At 34.2% G+C, this 22004-nt stretch overlaps 1 protein-coding gene across 15 annotated transcripts in view; it reads left to right on the top strand.

The window, feature by feature from the left end:
* The window catches only part of ADAM22 (ADAM metallopeptidase domain 22), a 276790-nt gene that overhangs the window by 130500 nt on the left and 124286 nt on the right, over positions 1 to 22004 (top strand). For all 15 annotated transcript variants that reach the window (XM_051961404.1, XM_051961402.1, XM_051961417.1 and 12 more), the window contains one exon: positions 6038 to 6104. In XM_051961404.1, the coding sequence (XP_051817364.1) occupies positions 6038 to 6104 (67 nt within the window). The remainder of the gene's footprint in view (positions 1 to 6037; positions 6105 to 22004) is intronic.

Genomic DNA, 22004 nt, shown 5'->3' with positions numbered 1-22004 from the left:
GGCAGATTGTAGTCCTGGAAATTAGAATTTTTAAAGGCCTTCAGCCTCCTAGGTTTTCTGCACTCTGAATGAAAGTACAGCATGGAGGTTTGCTTCTTAATATTTTATTCTTTGTGTCTATTTCTTACCAAGACTTTTGGGCTTACTTTTTAGATTGGTATCTTTAAGCAATATTTGCTCTTCTTGATCAGGAAAAGAAAGTATTGTGTTAATAAGTGCAGGTTTAGCATTCCCAGAATATTTTAAATAGATCAAAAATTTTGAGTCTTAGAGGTCAATTAGTTCAGCCTAGCAGTTTGCAGATCAGGAAAACAAGACCAGAGAGCCTAAGTATTTTGCATAAGGTGACACTGAAAGGAAGTGGGAGAGTCAAAATTCAGAGCCAGGTCTTTTAAGTATAAATCCTTCAACATTCTTTCCACTCTTCCTTATAATAATATATCACAAGATAAATTTTTATGTCCTTTTAATATCAGTTGGATAAGAAGTTACTGGATAGATGCGTTTCTGAAAATGATTAGTAAATTTCTAATAGTTTAGGATTCTGATTGGACTTGAAATTTATACCTGGGCTACCTCAAGATGGTATATCTTTTCTTATCTTCTTGGAATGATCGATCCCATGTTTCCCCTTCCCAATACTGCTCAAATAACTGGACCATTGGTTTATTCTGCTGCTTATGATATCCTTCCGCCTTTGAGTACATCATTGCATAAGAAAATTTCCTTTTACTAGAACTATTATACTCCCTCCTCCACTTCTATTAAATTTTAGCAAAGTACAACCTTGACCTTGGAGAAATGCAAAGAAAACACATCTAACCTCTTTGGAAGAACAACAGTGGATGTAAAATTCTGCATACTTTGTTAGATTCAATTGGCTTTCCTTCCCTCATTATTTATCTTTATTGATTTTTCCTTAAATGTTTTTCTTTCCTAGAAGAAAGGTTTGAGTCATGGGGAGAGGAGTCTTAGGGAACTTAAAGGGAACTGTCTGATATTTTAAAAGGAAACAAAATTTGATGAAAAATGAAAAAAAAAATCAGCTGAGTATTCAGTCGATTCACGAAGTGTTTCCTTAATAATTAGCCAGCCTTCAGTCTACAGTCCTTTTCAAACCAAGTTAATTAAATATAGCTCATTTCAACAAACACTTTCTAAACTCTTAATAGACACTTAAACTTTTTACTTATCTATATATATCATATATGTTCTGTCCTTTTTATGCACTTTCCTCCAAACTCCTAGTTAATGGCTAACCATAGATCTGTTTCATTCTTCTTCATCTTTTGAGGCTGTATACATTTTTATTAGAAGGCAGGGGCAATGTTTAATCTTTACTGTTTCACCTTACCCAAGGATCTAATACAATGGGCACTTATTGTTGACTGAGGAATAACTTGAAACCAGGGAGAGGATGAGTAGCATTTGAAATATATGGAAATGTTTGATAGGCAATTCAGAAGTTCTTAGTTATAAATTAAACAGGGAAAATTGTTTCCTGAGCAAAAACTAGACAGATTATTTAAATTCTCTAATCCTGTTTCCTAATTTATAATATTGGGATAATGATTCTTGGATTACTTATCACACAGGATTATTGGGAAGAAATCAAAATGCCTTTAAAAGAGCAATTATTTTTATTTTATAGATGCCTTAAGACCAGTTATAATAGTATGTTTGTAAGAGAGAGTATTCTGAGTCAGACTCTACCTGTTTCCCTGCAGCTTAATCTAAAATATGTATGTCATACATTGATTGTTCCTTTATTGAAGCATCATTTGAATTCCTAATGGAAAAACTGCACTGAAAACATAGTTTTTGTTCTTTTTTACTGGCTTAGTTGCTGAATTTAGATCAAATAGAGCACAATGGCTCATTAAATATATTTGAAGAGAGGTGCCACATATAACATGTTCCAAATTATTCTTTCTTTACCTAGAATATATAATGCTTATAATAAGTAACCTCTCCCTTCCTCCTCTTTTCTTCTCATCTATTTTTTTTGCATGTTTTCTTATAAGCTGAAAGTGCTAAGTGTTCTGTTAGATGAAAAGTTCAGTAATTTTCCACAGGAAAATAAGCTCCCAAATGGTTTGGAAGAAAAATGATGATACAAAATTCTCAGAAGATAGGAAAGTATCTTTGTCTTCTCTGTTCCAGCTCTAAAGATCTGATTATCAGCTCCAATTACAAAAACTAACAATGCCAAGGTATAGAATGTTAACCTGTTTCTGCCAAGTTTCTTTCAACTTAATGATGTCTTGAACCAGTAGGAGGCAAATGATTTACAAAGGCATGGTCCTGAATTTTTTTTCCAACAAAAATACCAGAACTCCTAAGCTAACCTTGGGCAGCTGAGTGCTTTCTCTCAATAATGCTACTGCTGCCAAAGTCTTTTTGACTTCTTCCTTGTAATTATTGTTATAATTTTATAATTTTGCAAATTATTTTGAATATTCATGGTGGTAACAAATCTTTGACCTTGGAAGGTGTATTTAATTTTTGGAAGCTGACAAAGACATTTAGGAATTCTAAATTCTGGTGAACAAAGTCAGTGATTGAAATAATTCTTTTTTTAAAAGTCAAAAATGAAATAAAGAGATGGATTTTTTTTTGCATGTCTTTTCACCTGCAGCTACAAAGAAGGGGTCCAAAAATGTTTTCAGTGTTACCAGCTCCCTTGAAATAACTGTATGATCATCTAGGGGAACTATTTTGATGATCAGTGATCATTTGGATATATAAGTTCTGAGTATAATAGTATAAGATTTATGTATACATATCTGAATGCATATATTTATTATACTGTCATATGTTTTCCTCACATCTTCTCAGAACATGCACCCACACAAAAAATAATTATGTTTTTAATTTAAAACTTGGGCTTAATATTTAATGATTAAAGTGTACACATACATATATGTTCTGAAAGAAACTGAGGAAAACATATGTGATCTAATATAATATATACACATATATTATGCTATTATACTTAGAATGTGCATATTTAAAAATAGTTACATACATATATGTATATATAGATTTTTAATCAGTCCTTTAATATTAAAAACATAATTATTAATTAAATGAAAATTAAAATATATACACTTATGTGTATATATTTCTTTAAATCAGATTTAAATCAGCTATTTTTAATCAGTATACACATATGTGTATTTTAAATAAATCTTTTTTCTTTGAAGTACTGGGCATATATTCTGAGAGAATCTGAGGAAAACACCTGTGACCTAATATAACATATACTATTATGCTCAGAACTTACATATCCAAATGATTATTGGCCATCATGATAGTCACCTAATGTATATATACACATATATGTACATAAACACATACATACAGGGATATATTTATATATTTAATACATACAATGTCATATATTACATATATGTGTGTATACACACACACACACACACACACACACATATATATATATATATATATATATATACACACATACATATATATATATGAGTCTCTTTTCTTTGTAATATTGGGGAAAACCTGAGGGAAACATGCCCCAATATAATTAGTATTTTTTCTATGTAAAACAATTGCAATTTGGGTGAATTTAGTTAGAAGTGACAATTGAGATTGACTTTTACATACAAGTTAACACTAGGTTCACTCATAAGAACTATAGAGTAGGGAGTAATCTCCAATTCAGCTCTTAATCAATTTACTCTAGGAACATGCCTTCTTCCTACATCATAAATATAAAGTTTTTTCATAAATTTTCAACTTATTTCAATATCCCCAGAATGATATAGTTTTTAATATAGGGATAGAGAAACTTTATATTTTGTAAAGAAATCTGGATGTTCCTACATGCTTCAACACACACACACACACACATACACATACATACACATACACATACACACACACACATACGCACGCACACACACACACACACACACACACACACACACACACTGGTGGAACTTGGGGAAATGACCATGATAACTTCAGTGAAAGTTTAGTGAGGTGACAGTGAGAGAAGAAAAAAATAGTTGTAGAGGTCAGAAAAATTGAAAGAAGCTGGATCGGATGTTCTAATTTCTCATTCCTTTTAATAAAATAACAAAATATTGATTCTTAAAACTTACCCCTTTCAACCAGCTAAACTGTTCACATATGAAAGGAGAAGTAGCTCACAGAGGAGAAGTACATCTCAGTCTTCTCAGCCTCGGTGGTCCCTTCTGGTACCTAATCACTGCTCCCATACCAAATATAGCTGCCACAACTTTAGTCTTTCTATTTCCAAGGAATTAGAAATGTGGTTAGTGCATAGTGACAGATGTAGACCAAGCTTTTGTGGGTAAGGACTCAAGTGAAATTATGATATATGTAATAGCCTAATAGCAATCAAAATGAGAACAAATTCAGTAGGAGGGTAATCAAAGAAGGAGATAGAAGGACAGGAAATTTTAGTCAGAAATTCCAAAGGTTGAAATCTTTCAAGTAGAACAGCTCTGCAGAATGTTGAGAATTAAGATATAACTACTCTACTGGATGGATATCATGGTTAGATTAAGTCAGTAAAGGGAGAGGGTAGACATGGATATGATGTTCCCCACAGGAAAGTGAGGTTTCCATTAGTTAGAGATATTTTTGAGGAAAAGATTAAGGTTTGAGGGAATTTGGAGAGTGTAATATAATAGAAGTTCAGAAGGACAGACTGAGAGGAGACAGAAAAATAGGAAGAGACAGAATGTGACTAAGGAGAGGTACATTTGAGTTGGGATAGGAATGGGGGGAATACAAGAAAGAAGTTGCTGTTTTATTTGGTATTTCAGGGTCATGAAGATTAAGGAGGGAGGAAGCTTAGAGATAGATTGGAATAGCATTTTAGTCATAATGGAGGGAAAGTGATGACAAATTAGCATAAGTAATGGAAGAGCTTGTCACAGTCACTATCCAATTAGAATGCCACTTGGTTAGAATGATATATAGAATGTTTTTTCTCCCCAAACTTAGCTACTCAAAAAAGAGAATTCCCTCTGGCTAAAGGGTGCCTAATCATAAAATAAGAAAGGAGCTGGTTTTGAAAAAAAAAAAGAATTGAGGGAATTTTATGACAATAAATTAGACTGAGATGCTTTTTATTGAACTCCACCAATTGATTACTTAACAAAAGCTAAGTATTTTGAAAAATTAGGAATAGTAAAATGTTAAACAAAAATAAAACTAGAACTGTTTGGATAGAAAGAACTAAGTTGTAGAAGATTTTAAATGCTGGGCCAAAGATTTTACATTTTTCCTAAAAGAAGCTATTGAAGATTTTGATTAGGGGAGTAATATGGTCTATGTTTCAAGTTTTGCTAGGTTAAATCGTGGGCCATACATGTGGTGGGTAAAGAAATGTATGAAAGTGTTGTCATTCTTATGATTCTATGCATTAGTCAAATTTACATTTAACTTGTCAGGCACTCTGCATATTGTTCATACTGGTCTCTGCACTTAAAATATCCTTTTCTGCTCCTACTTCTTAATTTTTCTGCCTTGTCCCATCCTTCTCATACAGTCCAAAGATCAGTTCCATTCAACTGCATATTTCTTCAACTCTCAGACATGTCTTCAAATGATCTAATAACACTTTACACTCTTTTTATGTATATTTTATAATAATTTGTCTACAATATAGATTTGTCTAGTGAGTCATGATGGAGGCCAGTGTTCTTGGTTTATTCATCTTTGTACTTTTTATGGTGCCTAGAACAGTTCACTGCACATAATGAGCATTTAATAAAAGCTTTTAGAACAAATTATTTTGATCTAAAAAAATTTAAGGAAAAGGACAAAATGAAAAATTTTTTCCAATAGTTGTTTTAGAAGTACTGTAAGTCACTGCATACTTTCTTCCCTATCTCTGATGCCTGTCAAAATCTAAAATTTGAAATCCCGTGGAGAAATTGTTAATAGAAGTATATGCGTTATGGAAAGGACAGGTACAGAGAGATTGTAAATTTCTAAGAGCATCTCTATTCACTTTGCTGTTCCCTTATTTCAGTGATTTGCTGTCATCTGAATACCTGGAGAGACACATTGACCATGGAGGAAATATTGTGGAAGTTAAAGTAAGTGAAGCTTTTCTCTTGTATGTATATATATGTATGTAGATAATTTGTGAAACGTTTGCTTTAGACAAAATATAAAGATTAAATTTCTCTGTTGTGGGAATTCTAATTAAAATAGTGAGGTAGCACAGTGGCTAGGGCACACTGGACTTAGAATTATGAATATTTGAGTTCAAAGCCAGCTTTAGATGCTTTCTATGTGGTCCTGGGCAAGTCACCTAATTGCTGTGTGCCTCAGTTTCTTTATTTGTAAAGTCAGTACAATATCATACTAGCACGTAACTTCCAAGATTGTTTGAATAATATTTTAATAATATTTAAAGTGCTTTGGAAATCTTAAAGTGCCATAGAAATATTAATCATTATTTTTATGAAGCAATGAGGAGAATTATTTTATAATTTATCACTTATCTCTCAGGGGGATTGCCCAGTTTGGGGGATCTTCACTTAATATTTATAAAGCCAATTGTCCTTGGAATACTAAAATATTTCTTTTAAGTGCAAAATACAGACAGACAGACAGATAGATAGATGATCAGATAGATAAATGATAAATAGACAGTATAGATGGATGGATAGGTAGATAGATGGATAGATAAGCAATTAGATAATTTGGATAGATAGATGATTAATAGATAAACAGAAAGATAGGGTAGATAGTGTAGATTAAATAGATATATAGAGACAGACAGACAAAACATGTCCATATATAAATGTTTCTTTTTCTTTTTAAAAATGTTGATTCCTATTGGTGTTTTTGCCTTTTTTATATCTTCAGGGCTCAGTCTGGTGCCTGGCACATAGCAAGAGCTTACGTAATAAATGTTGCTGATTGTTGACTGTTGATTCTGTGTCCCTGTAGTGTAAATGAGGAGTTAGTTTTAGAAGACAATGCCATTCAGAAACCTAAAAAATTGAGCACTATTACCTGCCTCCTATGACCAGCAGGATATAAGTGATGCTAATCACCTGTGTCAGTTTGGCAGGTGTGACTTCCCTGTTCTTTGTGGGGAGTTTGGGAAGGAGCGAATATTAGCTTTCCAACATCTGTGGAGGCAGGGCCTGTGAGTGAGAGCTTGGAGAGAGCATTCCTGCTTTTTCATCAGTGTCATACAATAGAAAGAACACTGAATCCCTCATTTCCTTGGGCCTTCGTTTCACTTTCTATAGAATGGAGGAATTGGACTTGTTAGCCTCAAGGGTGCTTTACAACTTGAAATCTATGAATTTATAACTCATCTTGCCTGGTGAACTTGCAATAAATGATTGTTGAATCCACTCACCCCATCCCCAACCCCTTCATGTCTTACTTATCTTAATGTGATAAAGGAAAGCAGAAAAGAAAAATAAAACAGAAAACTCAAAGCCAAAAGGCTATGGTCTAGAGCTTTGGTTTTGGTAGACTATCTTTTCTTGGGTTACCTCCTTTTGATACACAGTAATGTTTTAGTAACAAAGACTCTAGTTGTGCCTTGAGAGAAAACCCCTTTCCTATTTCCTTTCTGTACTATTGTTTTCACTACTTTTCTCCATCAGTTAGAAGAAGAAAATTTATTCTAAGGCCTCAAATTTGCTATATTGGTTCCCCAAAATTTTTTTTCCAGTAATATGGAAGGAAATGATGTGTCATTCCATTATTATCCTTAGAAAATTTTCTTTACTGGAATTAAGAAGTCTCAATCACTTCCTAGTCTGCATTCCCCCACCCCACCCCAAAATTCCCAGTTTCCAAAGCCCAGGGACATGGTATGCCCAAAATACTAATACCTGAATACTTCCCCTTTAACTCCCTTTAGGAAACCACACTGATCCCATCCATCACTTTCACTTGTTTCCAATCCATTAAAAAATCTAATTCAAAAATTTCCTCTGGGTTTTCTCCAGGAACACAGTGCAACTGTTGCAGATTGCCCTATCACTTTGAATTTCAGATGCCATTTACTGCTCTGCTAATCTTTCTCTGTTGTGCCTTCATAGTAGGTTTTCTTCCCAGCCACGATTGCACCCATTTAGGAAGTTTACTTTTTTTACACAGGGAATCGCAGATTCTCCTTCTTCTCTTGGTAATCCATGTATTTACTTTCAGGATTTTTTGCGGTGGTTATTTTCAAGTGAGACTTTCTATACAGTCCTATGTTGCTTCTTTTATTTTTCTTTTCTGAATGCTATTTAAAAAAAAATGTCTCATCTGTTAGCTTTCTGACTTAAGGTTTGTTTGTTTTTGTATGTACATTTTCATTTTATTGTCGGGACTATTTATTATTTATTATTGCATGTTATTATTAGAATAATAATTTCTAAGGACAAACAAAATCAAGCCAAGAGTTATTTTTACTTTTCATTATTCTGACTCTTTATAAAAGTTATATGCAGATATTGGATTTAACATATATTTCTATCATGTTTAACATATATTGGATTACTTGACATCTCATATGTTTTGTCTGGGAGGAAATGTGATTCAATAGGAAGGGTGTTAGTAATACAGGTCTTTGTTCTGGAGAGGATTCTGACATCAGGGAGGTGAAGCTATGATACTGAGTAAATTGGATTTAAGTGAGGAAGGCAAAGTCACCTGACTCTCCTCAGAAGCCATCTGCCTCCAGAGACCAGGTATATATCAGAATGACTAGAAATGGCATTGGAGGCAATGGGAAACTTTGGTCTTAAAGTTGGTCTTTAACAGGTCCCAGTTTGATGAAGGCAATGATCAGAGATTAATTATTTGGAGTCAAAAGACCTAAATTCACATTTCAGTTCTACTAATTATGATGTTTCATACTGAGAAGTCATTTAACAATTCTAGGCTCATTTTTTTTGGTTGTGAAATGAGTGAAATGGATTAGATTATCTCTTTTGGAATGTAAGCACTTTGAGGACAGCCTCTATCTTGCACAGAGCTTGTCTGTTTGTTTGTTTTTGAAATCCCAATGTTTAGCCCATACTAAACATTTAATGGAGCATCTAGGTGTTGCAGTGGATGGAGTTCCAGCTCAGGTGTCAAGAGGACCTGAGTTTAAATCTTGTCTCAGCCATTTAATAGCTGTGTGACCTGGACAAATTAACTCTGTTTTCTCAATTCCTTATCAGTAAAATGAGCTAAAGAAGAAAATGGTAAACCATCTGATATCCTTGCCAAGAAAACCCCAAATAAGGTCCTGAAGAATTACACATGACTGAAACATGACTGAACAACAACAAAATATTAATAGATCCTTTTTCATTTATTCATTCTTTTAAGATAGTTTTTAGTTCTGAATCTATGATCCTATGAAGACAAGACTTTTTAAAAATAAAGATTATATAATGAGTTTACTAATTTAAAAAGCCCAGATTAATTTAAAATTATTCTGGTTAGTCTTTTTATTTTCAACCACAGTTGAAAATATTTCTTAATGAGATTCCTGCACATTCATTATCTCATTGACTTTTTATAAACATCCTGTGAGAAAAGCACAGGAATTATGATTCCCATTTTCCATATGAGGCTATTGAAGATTAGGAGATTATAGGAGTTTCCCAAAGTCACACACACAGGACTGGAGTTAAAACTGCAAGCATATTGCTTTCCAAACTGTCTTAGCTCACTTTCCTGCTTTGGTAAAGACGTTAGAGTGATTATCATTTTATGGTTCTTGGTGATGAGACATCCTTCAGTGCCTCGGTGTCAGTTCTGAACACTCTTCCTCCTTGGAGAGTATACTGTGGTCACAGAAGCTAGAAATAGGGGAGACTGAAATGGCACATAAAAAGAATCCGGACCCTCCTGAATGTGTGTACCAAGAATAGCTCAGTCATTGATAACTTGGTTATCTTGTCCTTTATCCTTTTCCCTAAGGCTGAATGCAGTAAAGTATTCTTGGTAATTGAAATTTCCTGTTTGATAGGTGACAGTTAATTGAGGTTTGTGCACCAGAGTAGGAAGAGATTGTATCACACTTTGATTTTTATTGTATTTGCTTACAGCTTTTATTTCTATAAATATTGTGTAAATTTGGTGATAACCTTAAAACTATTTATTTATGGTCTTTCATTCTTAGCCTTAGAGAAGTTTTTTGGATGCACTTTCAACTATAACTATAGTTAATAACAACAAATTATTATATTATTATAATACATTATTATGTCATATAATACAATAGATTTATTAGAATAATATAACATACTATGATATTATAACAATATAGCATAATTATAGTAATATAATTGCTATACTGTGCCATAATACTATATTAATAATACTATAACATGTAATAAATTAAATAATGACAATAGCTCTTATTCATATAGTGCTCTATGTTTTCCTCATAGCAACCCTCTGAGGTAGGGAGTGCAAATATTATCATCTACATGTTATGGTTGAGGAAGCTGAGACCCAGAAAAATCAGGCGCTTTGCCTGTGATAATATCACAATGGATAGAAAGCTGAATCTAGGAAGATCTGTGTTGAAGAACTGCCTTTAACACACACTGGCTGCCACTCTAAATAAGCCTTTCTTTTTTTTAAGAGGCATTTGAAGTTAAGTGTCCTGCCCAAGGTTACACAGCAGTAAATATCTGAGAATATATTTGAACTCACGTCCTTCTGACTTCAGAGCCAGTGTTCTAACTAGTTCACCATCGAGCTGCCTGTCCTGAGTAAGTTTTTTAACTTCTCAGTGTTCCAGGCAACTCTCTAAGATTATAAATTTCCAAGAAATCAAGGTATCTGTAAACATCTGAAGACTTACTCTATATTAATCTGTGTTAAGTTCTAGAGATACAAGAACATTTTTAAAATTTTCCTGACCTCAAAAAGTTTACATTCTACTATGGGGAAAACCATGTAAGCAACTAATTAATAAAAGTTTTAATAGGACTGGAAAAGGTCTACAGGAGAGGGTAGGATTTGAGCTGAAGCCTAAAGAAAGATGAGGAAGATATGAAATAAAGTGTTCCAGACATGCTGGCCATGTTTGGGAAACTGCAAGACCAGTGAAAATGGGAACAAAGCATAAGAAGACTGGTAAGGTACAGAGAGATCAGATTATAATGAAATTCAAATTCAGGCTTAGAGATAGTAGGGAGGCCCCTGAAGATCTCTGAGCAGGAGAGCAACATGATCAGACTATATTTCAGAAAGCTCACCTTGGTAGCTAACTAGAGGGCAGATTAGAAGGTGGAGAAATTCAATTCAAGGAGACCATTTGGAAGGCATGTGACAGTTTGAACTAGAGTAACCACTGTGTAATTGGAGAGAGAAAGCAGCAGTTTGCTACTCAGTAAGTATCTTTCCAGGATCCCCTACCTGGAGTGAAATCTTAGATCCCATCCCCATCCTTTCCCCCTCCAGAACATACAAAGTTAGTAGTGCTATAATTATTATTCCCAATTTACAGATGAGAAAACTGTGGCTGAGAAACATTAAGTCTCTTATACAGTTTGTAAATACCAGGGTCTGGATTTGAATCTGCATGTCATAATTCCATATTCCAGGTCTCTATTCTTCTCTATAGCACATTATCCCTTAAGGCAGCCAGATGAAAAGAGCAGGGGTGTCCTTCCCTTTACCCCGATTCCTGGGCTGTCCAGGTCCCCTCTAGAGTTGTGGGGTGGAAAGAGCAATATGGCTGTTCATACTGTTTAATTAAGTTAGGGATCACCACCTATAATCCTGACCTCTCTGGCTTTCTTTAAGTTAAAACCCACTTTCTACAGGAAGTCTTCCCTAACCCCTCAATTCTAATGTCTTCCCTCTCTTAATTATTTCCCTGTTATCCTGTATATAGCTTGCTCTGTATAATTATTTCTATTTATTTTATATATAATTATTTCCCATTTATCCTGTATATAGCTTGCTCCATATAATTATTTCTATTTATTCCATATATAATTATTTCCCATTTATCCTGTATATAGCTTGCTCTGTATATCCATTTATCCTATATATTATATATATACTTATTTCCCATTTATCCTATATATAGTTTGCTCTGTATAATTATTTCCATTTATCATATATATATATATATATAATTATTTCCCTTTTATCCTGTATATAGCTTGCTCTGTATATCCATTTATCCTATATATTATATATATACTTATTTCCCATTTATCCTATATATAGCTTGCTCTATATAATTATTTCCATTTATCATATATATATATATATATATATATATAATTATTTCCCTTTTATCCTGTATATAGCTTGCTCTGTATATATTTATTTGCATGATGTTTATGCTTTTAGATCATAAGCTTCTCGAGGGCAGGGGTTATTTTTTTTGCCTCTTTTTGTATCTCTAACACTTAGCATAGTACCTGGCATATAGACAGTCATAAATGTTTATTAACTGGTGAGATAGAGGGCATCTCCAAGCCTTACCATTTACCCTGCTGCTCTGCCCCCCAGATCTCAGGCACTGGCATCTGATACAGCAGGTTATTGTACATATCCCTGGACCTTATCATCCATATCTCCTCTGTACTCTTCAGACTTTTAGGTACTTACCATTCATCGTGCAACTCACTTCTTTTATGTGTGTTGTCTCTCTACTTTTTTTATTTGAAATCCTAACATTTGCCATAGCAAATTAACATTGTTAATGCCTTAGCAGCTGCTTAATGAATATTTTTATTCATTCATTTTTAATTGGGGCAAACAGTTGATGCAGGGGATAGAGAGATGGTCTTGGAGAGTCAGGAAGACCTGAGTTTAAATAATGGCCTTAGATACTTACTAACTGTGTTTTTCTGGGCAAGTTACATAACTTCAGTTTTCCTCAGTTTTCTTCTCTCTAATAAGCATACACCTTGGAGGGTTGTTACAAGGATCAAATTAATATTTAAGTAATTATAAAATAATAAATATAAACAGTGTAATTATAAAGTATAAACTCTACTGGGCATGTGTGTCTGGCATATAGTAGGTACTACATAAAGATTAGCTATTATTATTTTTTATTCATTGATTAATTGAGGGAATACATAGAAAAATCAAAATCTAAAATCTAAGCTAAAGTCTTTGTTTCTTGGAATGACTGTTGTATTGCAGGATTAAAACCAAAGGAGACAACCACAAACTGTTAGTTGAGCTTCATTTAAAAGTGTAAGAAAGATATTTGAGTTAAGGGAACAAGTGTGAAGTTGTGTCAGCCATTGGGAAATCACAGCAACTGAAGCTGATGGATCCTAACTGGATTGGGTGTTTGCAGTGTTTGACATAAATATGGGAAACCTTTGGAAGTGGAAGTAGAGGGTGAGGAGACTGGTTTGCCTAAGGATGGGCAATTGGATTTGGGAATGGATTTTGTGCCACCTAGAAGGGCAGCACAAAACCAAAAATTATGTGGGCTCTCCATGAGCAGCCGCAGAACTTTCAGCTTGGGTGAGATAGAAACCCAATGTAGAAAAAAATTAAAAATAAAAATAAAGAATATGTACAGAAAAAAAATAAATTCTCAGATAACCCCCAAAATAAATAGTTGACTTAGGTGAGGAACATTGAATTACTTTTACTGCCAGTCTATTAATTATTCCAGGTTATCTTTTCTTAAGCAGTTTCTAAACTACTTAGTGTGAACACATTCAAAATTTGTGATGGATAATTCTAAAATTTCAGATTCGATATGTACATAGACAGATAAAGCTTTTAGAACTTACTGACCTCTTCCTTGGGGATAACTAGATGCTAATGTTTTCTTTGGATGAATTGAGAACACCCAAGGATAAACTGACTTAAAGTCTTAATGATACTCATATTTTCAGGCAGATATGTTCTTCAAAATCATGGCAGAAAAGACAAAGCATGTCACCTTGACTATAGAAGAATAAAGATAGAGAGAGTAAACCTATCATTTTATGGGTACTTGGAACTCCCAGGAGAGCAAAGTCCTTCTCCCAATGTAGACTGACATTTTCTCTCCAACAAGACTTCTTAAATTTTTTCCACTTATGATTTCTTTTCATCAAATAAATTTTCACACAATACCATCTCAACTCTGAACCAAATTGTCTTTGACAGTGCTTGTGCATGTGCAATACCTGTTTTGTGTGTTCAGAACCAAGAAGTCGCAACATGGGCAAGGGCTACCAGAAAAACCTCGGTTTCATTACATATTTGATTATGAATTTTTGGTCATTGCATTTAGAAATTTTTTTATCGTTGCCATTTTTTGCAACCCCCATGTTCAGTAAGACTCTATGTGGAGTTTTGGTTCATTCTTTAAGAAACTTTGCCCTATATCACCTATCAGAGCCCAGGATCCCAGGGAAGAATTTAAGACTCAATGGGAGAGGAGTGAGGAGGTTGATCAGTTGATGACTGGGAATGACTAGAAGAGTTAATAACTTCAAGGAATAATCTATCCAATATATTACAATGCTTCTGTCCATAAAAACTGTGCAATAAAATGTTTGTTGAATTTTTGAAAGTTATATGGATCTGTGATGGATCCTGAGTAAAGAATATGGAAAATGGAAGAGGGGTGTATACACATTGAGAGAATTAGGGAGAAGGAAGCAGGGAAGGGAATAAGCAAAACCATTTTCTCAAAGGACTTCATTTTTATTTGGTTTATTTTTTTTTAATTCGTATTTGTGATTCTAGGATCCTTTTAGGCAAATTTACAGTTTTGTGGGAATCATATTACAATATCCATTTTAAAAGAATTTTGCCACAGATAAAATGAAGTGCTGAGGCAGATGAGATGGATTTTAGTGGACCCATGATAGACTTGATGTCTGCCATCTAAGTATAAGATAGGTTAAATTAGCAGAGATTGATCTCCAAATTGGCTGCAGGAATGATGATTTTTTTTTTTTTTTTACCACAGAGTCTCAAATACAATCCATCAAGTGGTCAAGGAGCTGTGATCTATGTCTATGGGGGGAAATACTGGGTTCCTGGTTGTTTGAATTTTAAAAAGCAAATATAAATAGTTCCTGGCATCTCTGGGGAACGATTGAGTGAGTGAGTGTGATGGAAAAGATGTTTTAAAAACAAGAAGGAAGGTTGTGTTTTCCTAGTAAGTATCCTGCTTTCCAGATTGTACTTTTCATATTAAAAATTTTTGGACTTGAATCTCAATTATTTCTCAATTTCTCAATATCCTATCTCTTTTTAAATAATAGCTTTTTATTTTTCAAATTACATGAAAAGATAGTTTTCAACATTCACCCTTGCAAAATAACAACAAAAAAATTTAATTCCAAATTTTTCTCCCTCTCTCCTTCCCTTCCCCTCCTCTAAACAGCTAATAATCCAATACAAGTTTAAACATGTGCACTGCTTCTAAACATATTTCTATTCAATAATATATCTTAATCTATTTCATCATCATCATTAGTTGTCTTAAGTGAGCGCTGCTCCAAGGCAAGTCATTTAATCTCATCTGTCTATTTTCCTCATCTGTAATATATGGATAATAATAACACCTGCTTTACAAATTTATTGTGAGGATCAAATGAGATTTGTAAGGTCTTTTGTGGATCTTAAATGCTACAGAAATCCTCACTATAATAATAATTACCATTATTATGTTTTCCTATGGAATGGGATGTAAAAAAAAAATTTATTAAGTGCTTAGTGTAGTGTTAGGATACAAACAGGAAATTAAGATCTCATACTTTCACAAAATTCACTCTTTAATAGGGGAGACAACATATAAAAGAGCATTCAGTCCTTGGAGGATGAGGTCATGTGATACTTGAGCTTTTACAAGGAAAGAAGCAGGGCAGATGATAAGGTCCTGAAAGCCTTGACAAGTCAGATGGTCCCTGACAAAGAGAATAATGAATTCAAAGGTTACAATGGAGGGGGTTCTGGGAGACCTCCAAGAGAGGTGGGATTGGGGGCAGAGGGACGGTCATCCACCAGCTGAGTATGGCTAACCAATACTTTATGGGAGTTGGTCAAAAGGTCATTTCTTCTCATTTGAAAAAAGAGAAATCTTCACCCCTGGTTTAGCCTCCTTTGTTTTACAGAGAAGACAGGAAAAAACAATGGAAGAAAAGTTGTAAAACTTCATTTTAAAAATTCACTTAAAATGGCCAATTCTCAGAAAAACAACATCCTTTTACTTTGAATTTATGGTATAATGCTTTTGAGCTCTTCCAAAATTATGAAGCGTGAACTGGGAGCCGCCTGCTTGAGTATAGCTCCACCTTAAATCAGCAATAACTCCCTCCCTTTTCTTTCTTTCTTCTCTCTTCCTTCCCACCCTAATCACACACACACACACACACACACACACACACACACACACACACACACACACTGATGTTTAGGTTTATGGATCTGCAAGATGGAGGAAGCAATGTTTGCTACTTGTGTAACTCACCCGGGTAATGAAATAATATATGTGAGGTCTTGTAAGAGATTTGTTTTCAGTAGAGAGATACTAAATTAATAATACGGTGCTATAACTCTGTGGATTAGCCTTCCTTAAGAAATCATTGTTCTGGATCTGCCACTGGTTACAGAATTTTATCTCATACAAAGCGTAGGTTATATTTTAGTGATCGGGCTGTTAATAAAGTGTTCTCTTTAAATGACAGCACTATTACTTAGCATAGCTTTTTCCATAGACAAGACTATTCTTACAATATCATGGCAAATAATGGAACAGTAGAAAGCTCCAGCTGTTTCTCCTTTGACAAAGGAAAAAACCTAAAAATGGCTATTATCCTGCCAGACTGCAGCAGATATGTAGTTCCCCCCCATCCCTTAGATGAACAAAAGGGTTAATCTGTTTTTGCTTACCCTAGAGTTCAAGTTTCCTTATCGATTCTCAAAAGTGCATTATCATTCTGAATCAAGCTTGCCCTGCAGAAGCAAGAAGAAGACTCAATTATGGAGGAGAGCCCAGAGTCTGCCATGCAGTGCCCTTTGTTGTGTTGGCCCAGCCACCCCGGCTGGAGGTGCAGGGATGCGGCTTCTCCTTCCCGGTCCCAATCCCTGCAGTGCAGCCAAGATCCTTTTCATCTCCCCTTAGGTTATCAGTCTATCACTGAGGCTGCTGCTGAGATCAAAGTCAAGTGCAGCTGGTGCTGCTGAGGAATCCACACAGGAGCTCCTTTCCCACCCCCAGCCACCTTGTACTTTTTTTCTTCTTTTATTTTTTTAAGATCTTATATGATATTTTGTTTTTCTCAATCATATGAAAACAATTTTTTAAAAACATTTTTCCCCAAATGTTGAATTCTAAATTCTCTCTTTCCCCTTTCCCATTGAGAAGGCAAGCAATTTGACATAGGTCATGTGTAGTCATGCAAAACACATTTATTTCCATGTAAGTTATTCTTTGAAAGAAAACATGAGCAAAAAAACAAAAACAAAAACAAAACAAAAAACTCCTAAGAAAAATAAAGAAAGCAAAGGATAAAGTATCTTTGATCTGGCTTCAGCCTCTACAATTCTATCTCTGGAAATGGACTTTCATCTTAATTCTACAGAATTGTCTTGGATCTTTCTCTTCTTCTTCTTCTTGTTCTTCTTTTCTTCTACTTCTCTCTCTCTCTCCAGTTCTTCCTCTCTCTCTCCTTCCTTCCTTTCTCTCTCCTTCCCTTCTCTTTCTTTCTTTCTTTCTTTCTTTCTTCCTTCCTTTCTTTCTTTCTTTCTTTGTTTGTTTGTTTCTTTCTTTTTTTTCTTTCTTTCTTTCTTTCCTTTCCTCCCTTTCTCCCTCCCTTCTTCCCTCCCTCCTTCTCATCCTTCCTTTCTTCCTCCCTTCCTTCCCTTTTCCCTTTCTTCCTTCATCTCTCTATCTCTGTGTGTATGTCTCTCTGTGTGTGTCTGTTTCTCTCTCTCTTTCTCTCTGTCTTGTGTGTGTCTCTCTCTTCCTTCCTTTTCTGAAGCAATTAGTGGAATCTCCCTTTCAAAATGCTTTTGTTTTCTTCCCTCCATCTTTCTTTCCTATTAGAGAAGCTAGTATTTTACCATAGTAGGACTCCTTTTGAATAATTCAGCTATCAGTCATTGAGACAGTAACTAAATCAGAAGCCCTGGGAATTTATTTTTAGCTTGAGTAGAAAGGTTTTCTGAAACCAATCTAATTTTAGAATTTGTCTCAATCTGCTCCTAATTTTATCTACCTTTCCTCTAAATCCAGATTTCAAAGTAGTGCCCCACTAGTCTTAACTCTCACTTCTCATATGCCCGAAAGCATCATTTTCCTTGTGTTTTACTAGGAAGTTGCTGATCAGTGGAGAAAATCAGTGACATGCATTTTAACACTTTCTGACAGACAACATGTTAAAGCAAAGGCCCTTACCAGGGTCCTTTGAGGGTCTATGGCTGCCATGGTGACAGATTCTTTCTGCCTTCCTGTTGGCCTCTGGAGGATAGTGAGCTTTCTCTTCACCACAATGTATGTAAATAGAGCTGATGAAAAATTAACCCAAGAAATTAATAGACCCATGTGAGGGATGCTTTGCAGATACAACTATCCAAATATGAGAACCTGGACAAATGTTTTCCTTGTTTTTAGTGAGAGAAAGGCTTGCAGAGGTAGAGTGAAGAAAAGCATCAGGGTGAGCAATTCTTGTAATTGCTCATGATCATAGAGGGTCATTCTCAGGTTGTAGTGTTTTTGCCTTATTGCTTTTTGCCTGCAAGGCAATGCAGGAATCATCTTCTTTCTATAGTGAGTCAAAAAAAAAAAAAAACCCAAAATGTTTTCAAAGTCTGTTTTTAAAGTTTGATAGCTTAGAATACATTCTTGAAAAAGTCTTTATGAGTTAACAAAATAGATTTGAAAATACATTTTCTATTGTTCCCAGTGATGATCTTACTATCTGCATGCCTTCAATCTGATTTCAGTTAAAAAAAAAAAAACTAGTAATATTATATTTTTATTTGTTAACAAATCCTCCTTAATTCTACATTTCTAGTTACTATATTCAGTGTATTCTACCTCGATGTTTCCTGTATGAAAAAGTCATGAATGGACATATCGGTGATTCTTTAAAAATAAATTTCATGTGCATCTTCTGAAAATTAATTAAAAGAAAATGTTTTAAGTTTTCATTTTATGTTCTCCTGACTTAGAAAACTATTTTGCTAGCCCAATCTAAGCAGGTGCTTTCCAAAGTGGTGGAATCTATCCCTGGTGTGACTTCATTTATTTGCTACATTGATAATGCCTTATGTAAAAATAGTTAAAAAAAAAAAAAAAACTAACAAGTTTCATTCATTCCTGAGTAGTAGACACAAGACTAGATACCAACTAGCAAACTTATGACAATTTCTTTATTTATGTAACTCCTTTTTCAGAAGTCTCTTCCATAGATATTATGTAGAGCATAATAAAGAGATTTTTATCATCTTTTAAAGAAGGAGAGATATTAAGAATTAAAGTTGTGTTTGTCTTTCTATGAATAATAGAAATTCTCCCAATAAAACTGAGAAAAATGCTTAAGGTTATCTTTGTCCTAGGTAGATCTCTGTGACAAATGTATTTAAGGGAATAAGTAATATTCAATTGTTTGTAAAATATGCAGAATAAGGAAGAGCAAAAGAAAGAGACCATATTCCACTCACTTACTGCATGGAAATCCTGATATGAGCTATTTGCAGTAGTTTGAAATTCTTGCACATACTGCCCTGAAGCTGTACTGGATGCTGCCTGGTAAGAGGCCAAGACCTATCCTGACTCTCTTTGGAAGTACACTAATTCTCTCAGGCCACAGAAAACACAGTTATTTACAATTCAGGCCATCTGAAAAAGAATTAACTTCTCCTTTCATTCTGGTAGCCCTGATCCACACTGATTTAACCAAGTCTGTGAGTTATAATTTCAGTTTGATTAATGAAAAACTCACCTTCATTAGAGAGATGGAAAGAGAAATGGAGTGGATGTCTGCTATACCGATATTCCCAAAGTTAAGGAATCTAGAAAGTGAGCATACCTTCTCGTGTACTGATTTACCACAGGTCCTAACACTCAGGTTGATGTTCAGCCATTTTTCAGTCACGTCCAAATCTTCACCAACCTTTTTGGATTTTTCTTGACAAAGACACTGGAATGATTTGCCATTTCTTTCTCCAGTTGATGACTTTTCTCAATAAATAAACTCCAGTGGCTTCCTATTGTAGGGTAAAATATAAACTTCTCTGAACTTCATCTTCAAGTTGGTCTGAATTTATTTTCTGTATCCTTTTAATACACTTCTTGCCTTCATCTACTCTATATTCTAATTACACTGGATTTCTGGTTCCTCATATGTGAACTTGAATTTTCTGGATGCTCTGTCCTCAAGAGTACATAGTTTCTAAAAAACAAAACAAAACAAAAGAAAAAAAAATTTTTTTTAAATCTTATTTACCAAATATTACATCAGGCAACTCTTTGAGCAGTCATTTCTCCCCACTCCTCACCCCTCTCATTTTCTTGTATTTATTTTGTTATATTTTATATATAAACATATAAATATAATTTGTTTATACTTACATACATAGGTTGTTCCCTCTTAAGAATAAAGTACTTTAAGGACAGGACTCATTTCATTTTTGTTTTTGTATCCCTCAAACCTAGTACAAAGCTTAATGCTTGATAGGTGTTTATTAATTGATAAACATAATGGGCAGTAAGGTGACACAGTAGATAGAACATGTAGGGCCTGGAGTTAGGAAGACTTAAATTTAAATCCAACCTCTGACACTTACTAGAATGTGACTTTAGGCAAGTCACTTAATCCAGTTTGTCTCAATTTCCTTGTATGTAAAATAAGCTGGAGAAGGAACCTACTCCAGTATCTTTGCCAAGAAAACCCCAAATAATCAGGAAGAGTCAAATGCAACTGAACTGACTTAACAAAATCATAATCTAGATAATTATATTATTATTATATAACATGATATCTTGATGAAATAAATACTTATTTTAGGAATGGCAAAAGTTCTACTCATAATAGCAAATAAATTATAACAAAATGTTTTAGCTACTATCATTTCTACTTGTTTTATTTTGCAATCCAGTTTTGTTCATTGGTTAGAATGCTTTCAGTAGCTTATATATTTGTTGTTATGAATAGAAATATTAAGTAGAAATTTTTACTGTTTTATTCAATTAAATCTTAGTTATTCAAATGACAAATTCTAATTGTTCAATAGGAGGTATGAGAAAGTATTCTTTCTTACCTACCTTAGTTTGGAACTTATTACACATTCCTCCATGTTTTTCATAGATATTCTAAATTAGATTGTACATTTTCTTTTCGAAACATAGCACTAAACTTAGGATAGCTCCATGACTAACAAGGTATTACAATTTGAAATTTATTGCCATCTTGGAAAAAAGCAAATACATGAACTAGTTCTTATCACTAATGTCTAATACTGGTTTCTCATATTGTGGGTTGGAAGTTCCCTTCAAAATTTATGGGGATTACACAAATAGAGGAAATGGACAGTTGTGGTTTAGACTGGAACCAAGCCAAAAGAGTTATTTGATTGTAAACCTGCCAAAGTGCTTGAACACTCACCCACCTACCCAATAAGCCTGAGTAAAACTGCTATATAAATCTAATAATTGAGTTAATCAACCGGAGGCTTCTAATGTTATTTATTGCCATGTGCTTCTCCTAAACATACTCTTTAAACTAAATCCTTCCATTTCTTTTGTATCCTCCTCTTGGAGCTTGATGAGTTCTGTTTTGTTTTTCTGGCAGACGCATCTAGACATATGCTTCTTTACTATCTTAAAATCAATGTGGCTTCAAGAAGGCCTCAGATGTCATGCTTTCATTCTCTTTTGCATTAGAGAAAATGATTCTTTGGGGATTAAGTAAAAATTGCCTTCCCTTGGGACTCATCTAATTCCATCATCATGTATAATGTATCAGCTCCCTAAGTGACCCTGTTAAGATTGCAAGTGGTCTTAACTTGTGGCTTGAAAAAGCATCTATTGGTCCATTATG

Source organism: Antechinus flavipes, chromosome 5 (assembly GCF_016432865.1).
Source record: "Antechinus flavipes isolate AdamAnt ecotype Samford, QLD, Australia chromosome 5, AdamAnt_v2, whole genome shotgun sequence".
Taxonomy (NCBI): domain Eukaryota; kingdom Metazoa; phylum Chordata; class Mammalia; order Dasyuromorphia; family Dasyuridae; genus Antechinus; species Antechinus flavipes.
The sequence above is the reverse complement of the archived record's forward strand: the minus strand, read 5'-3'. Positions and strand labels throughout refer to the sequence as shown.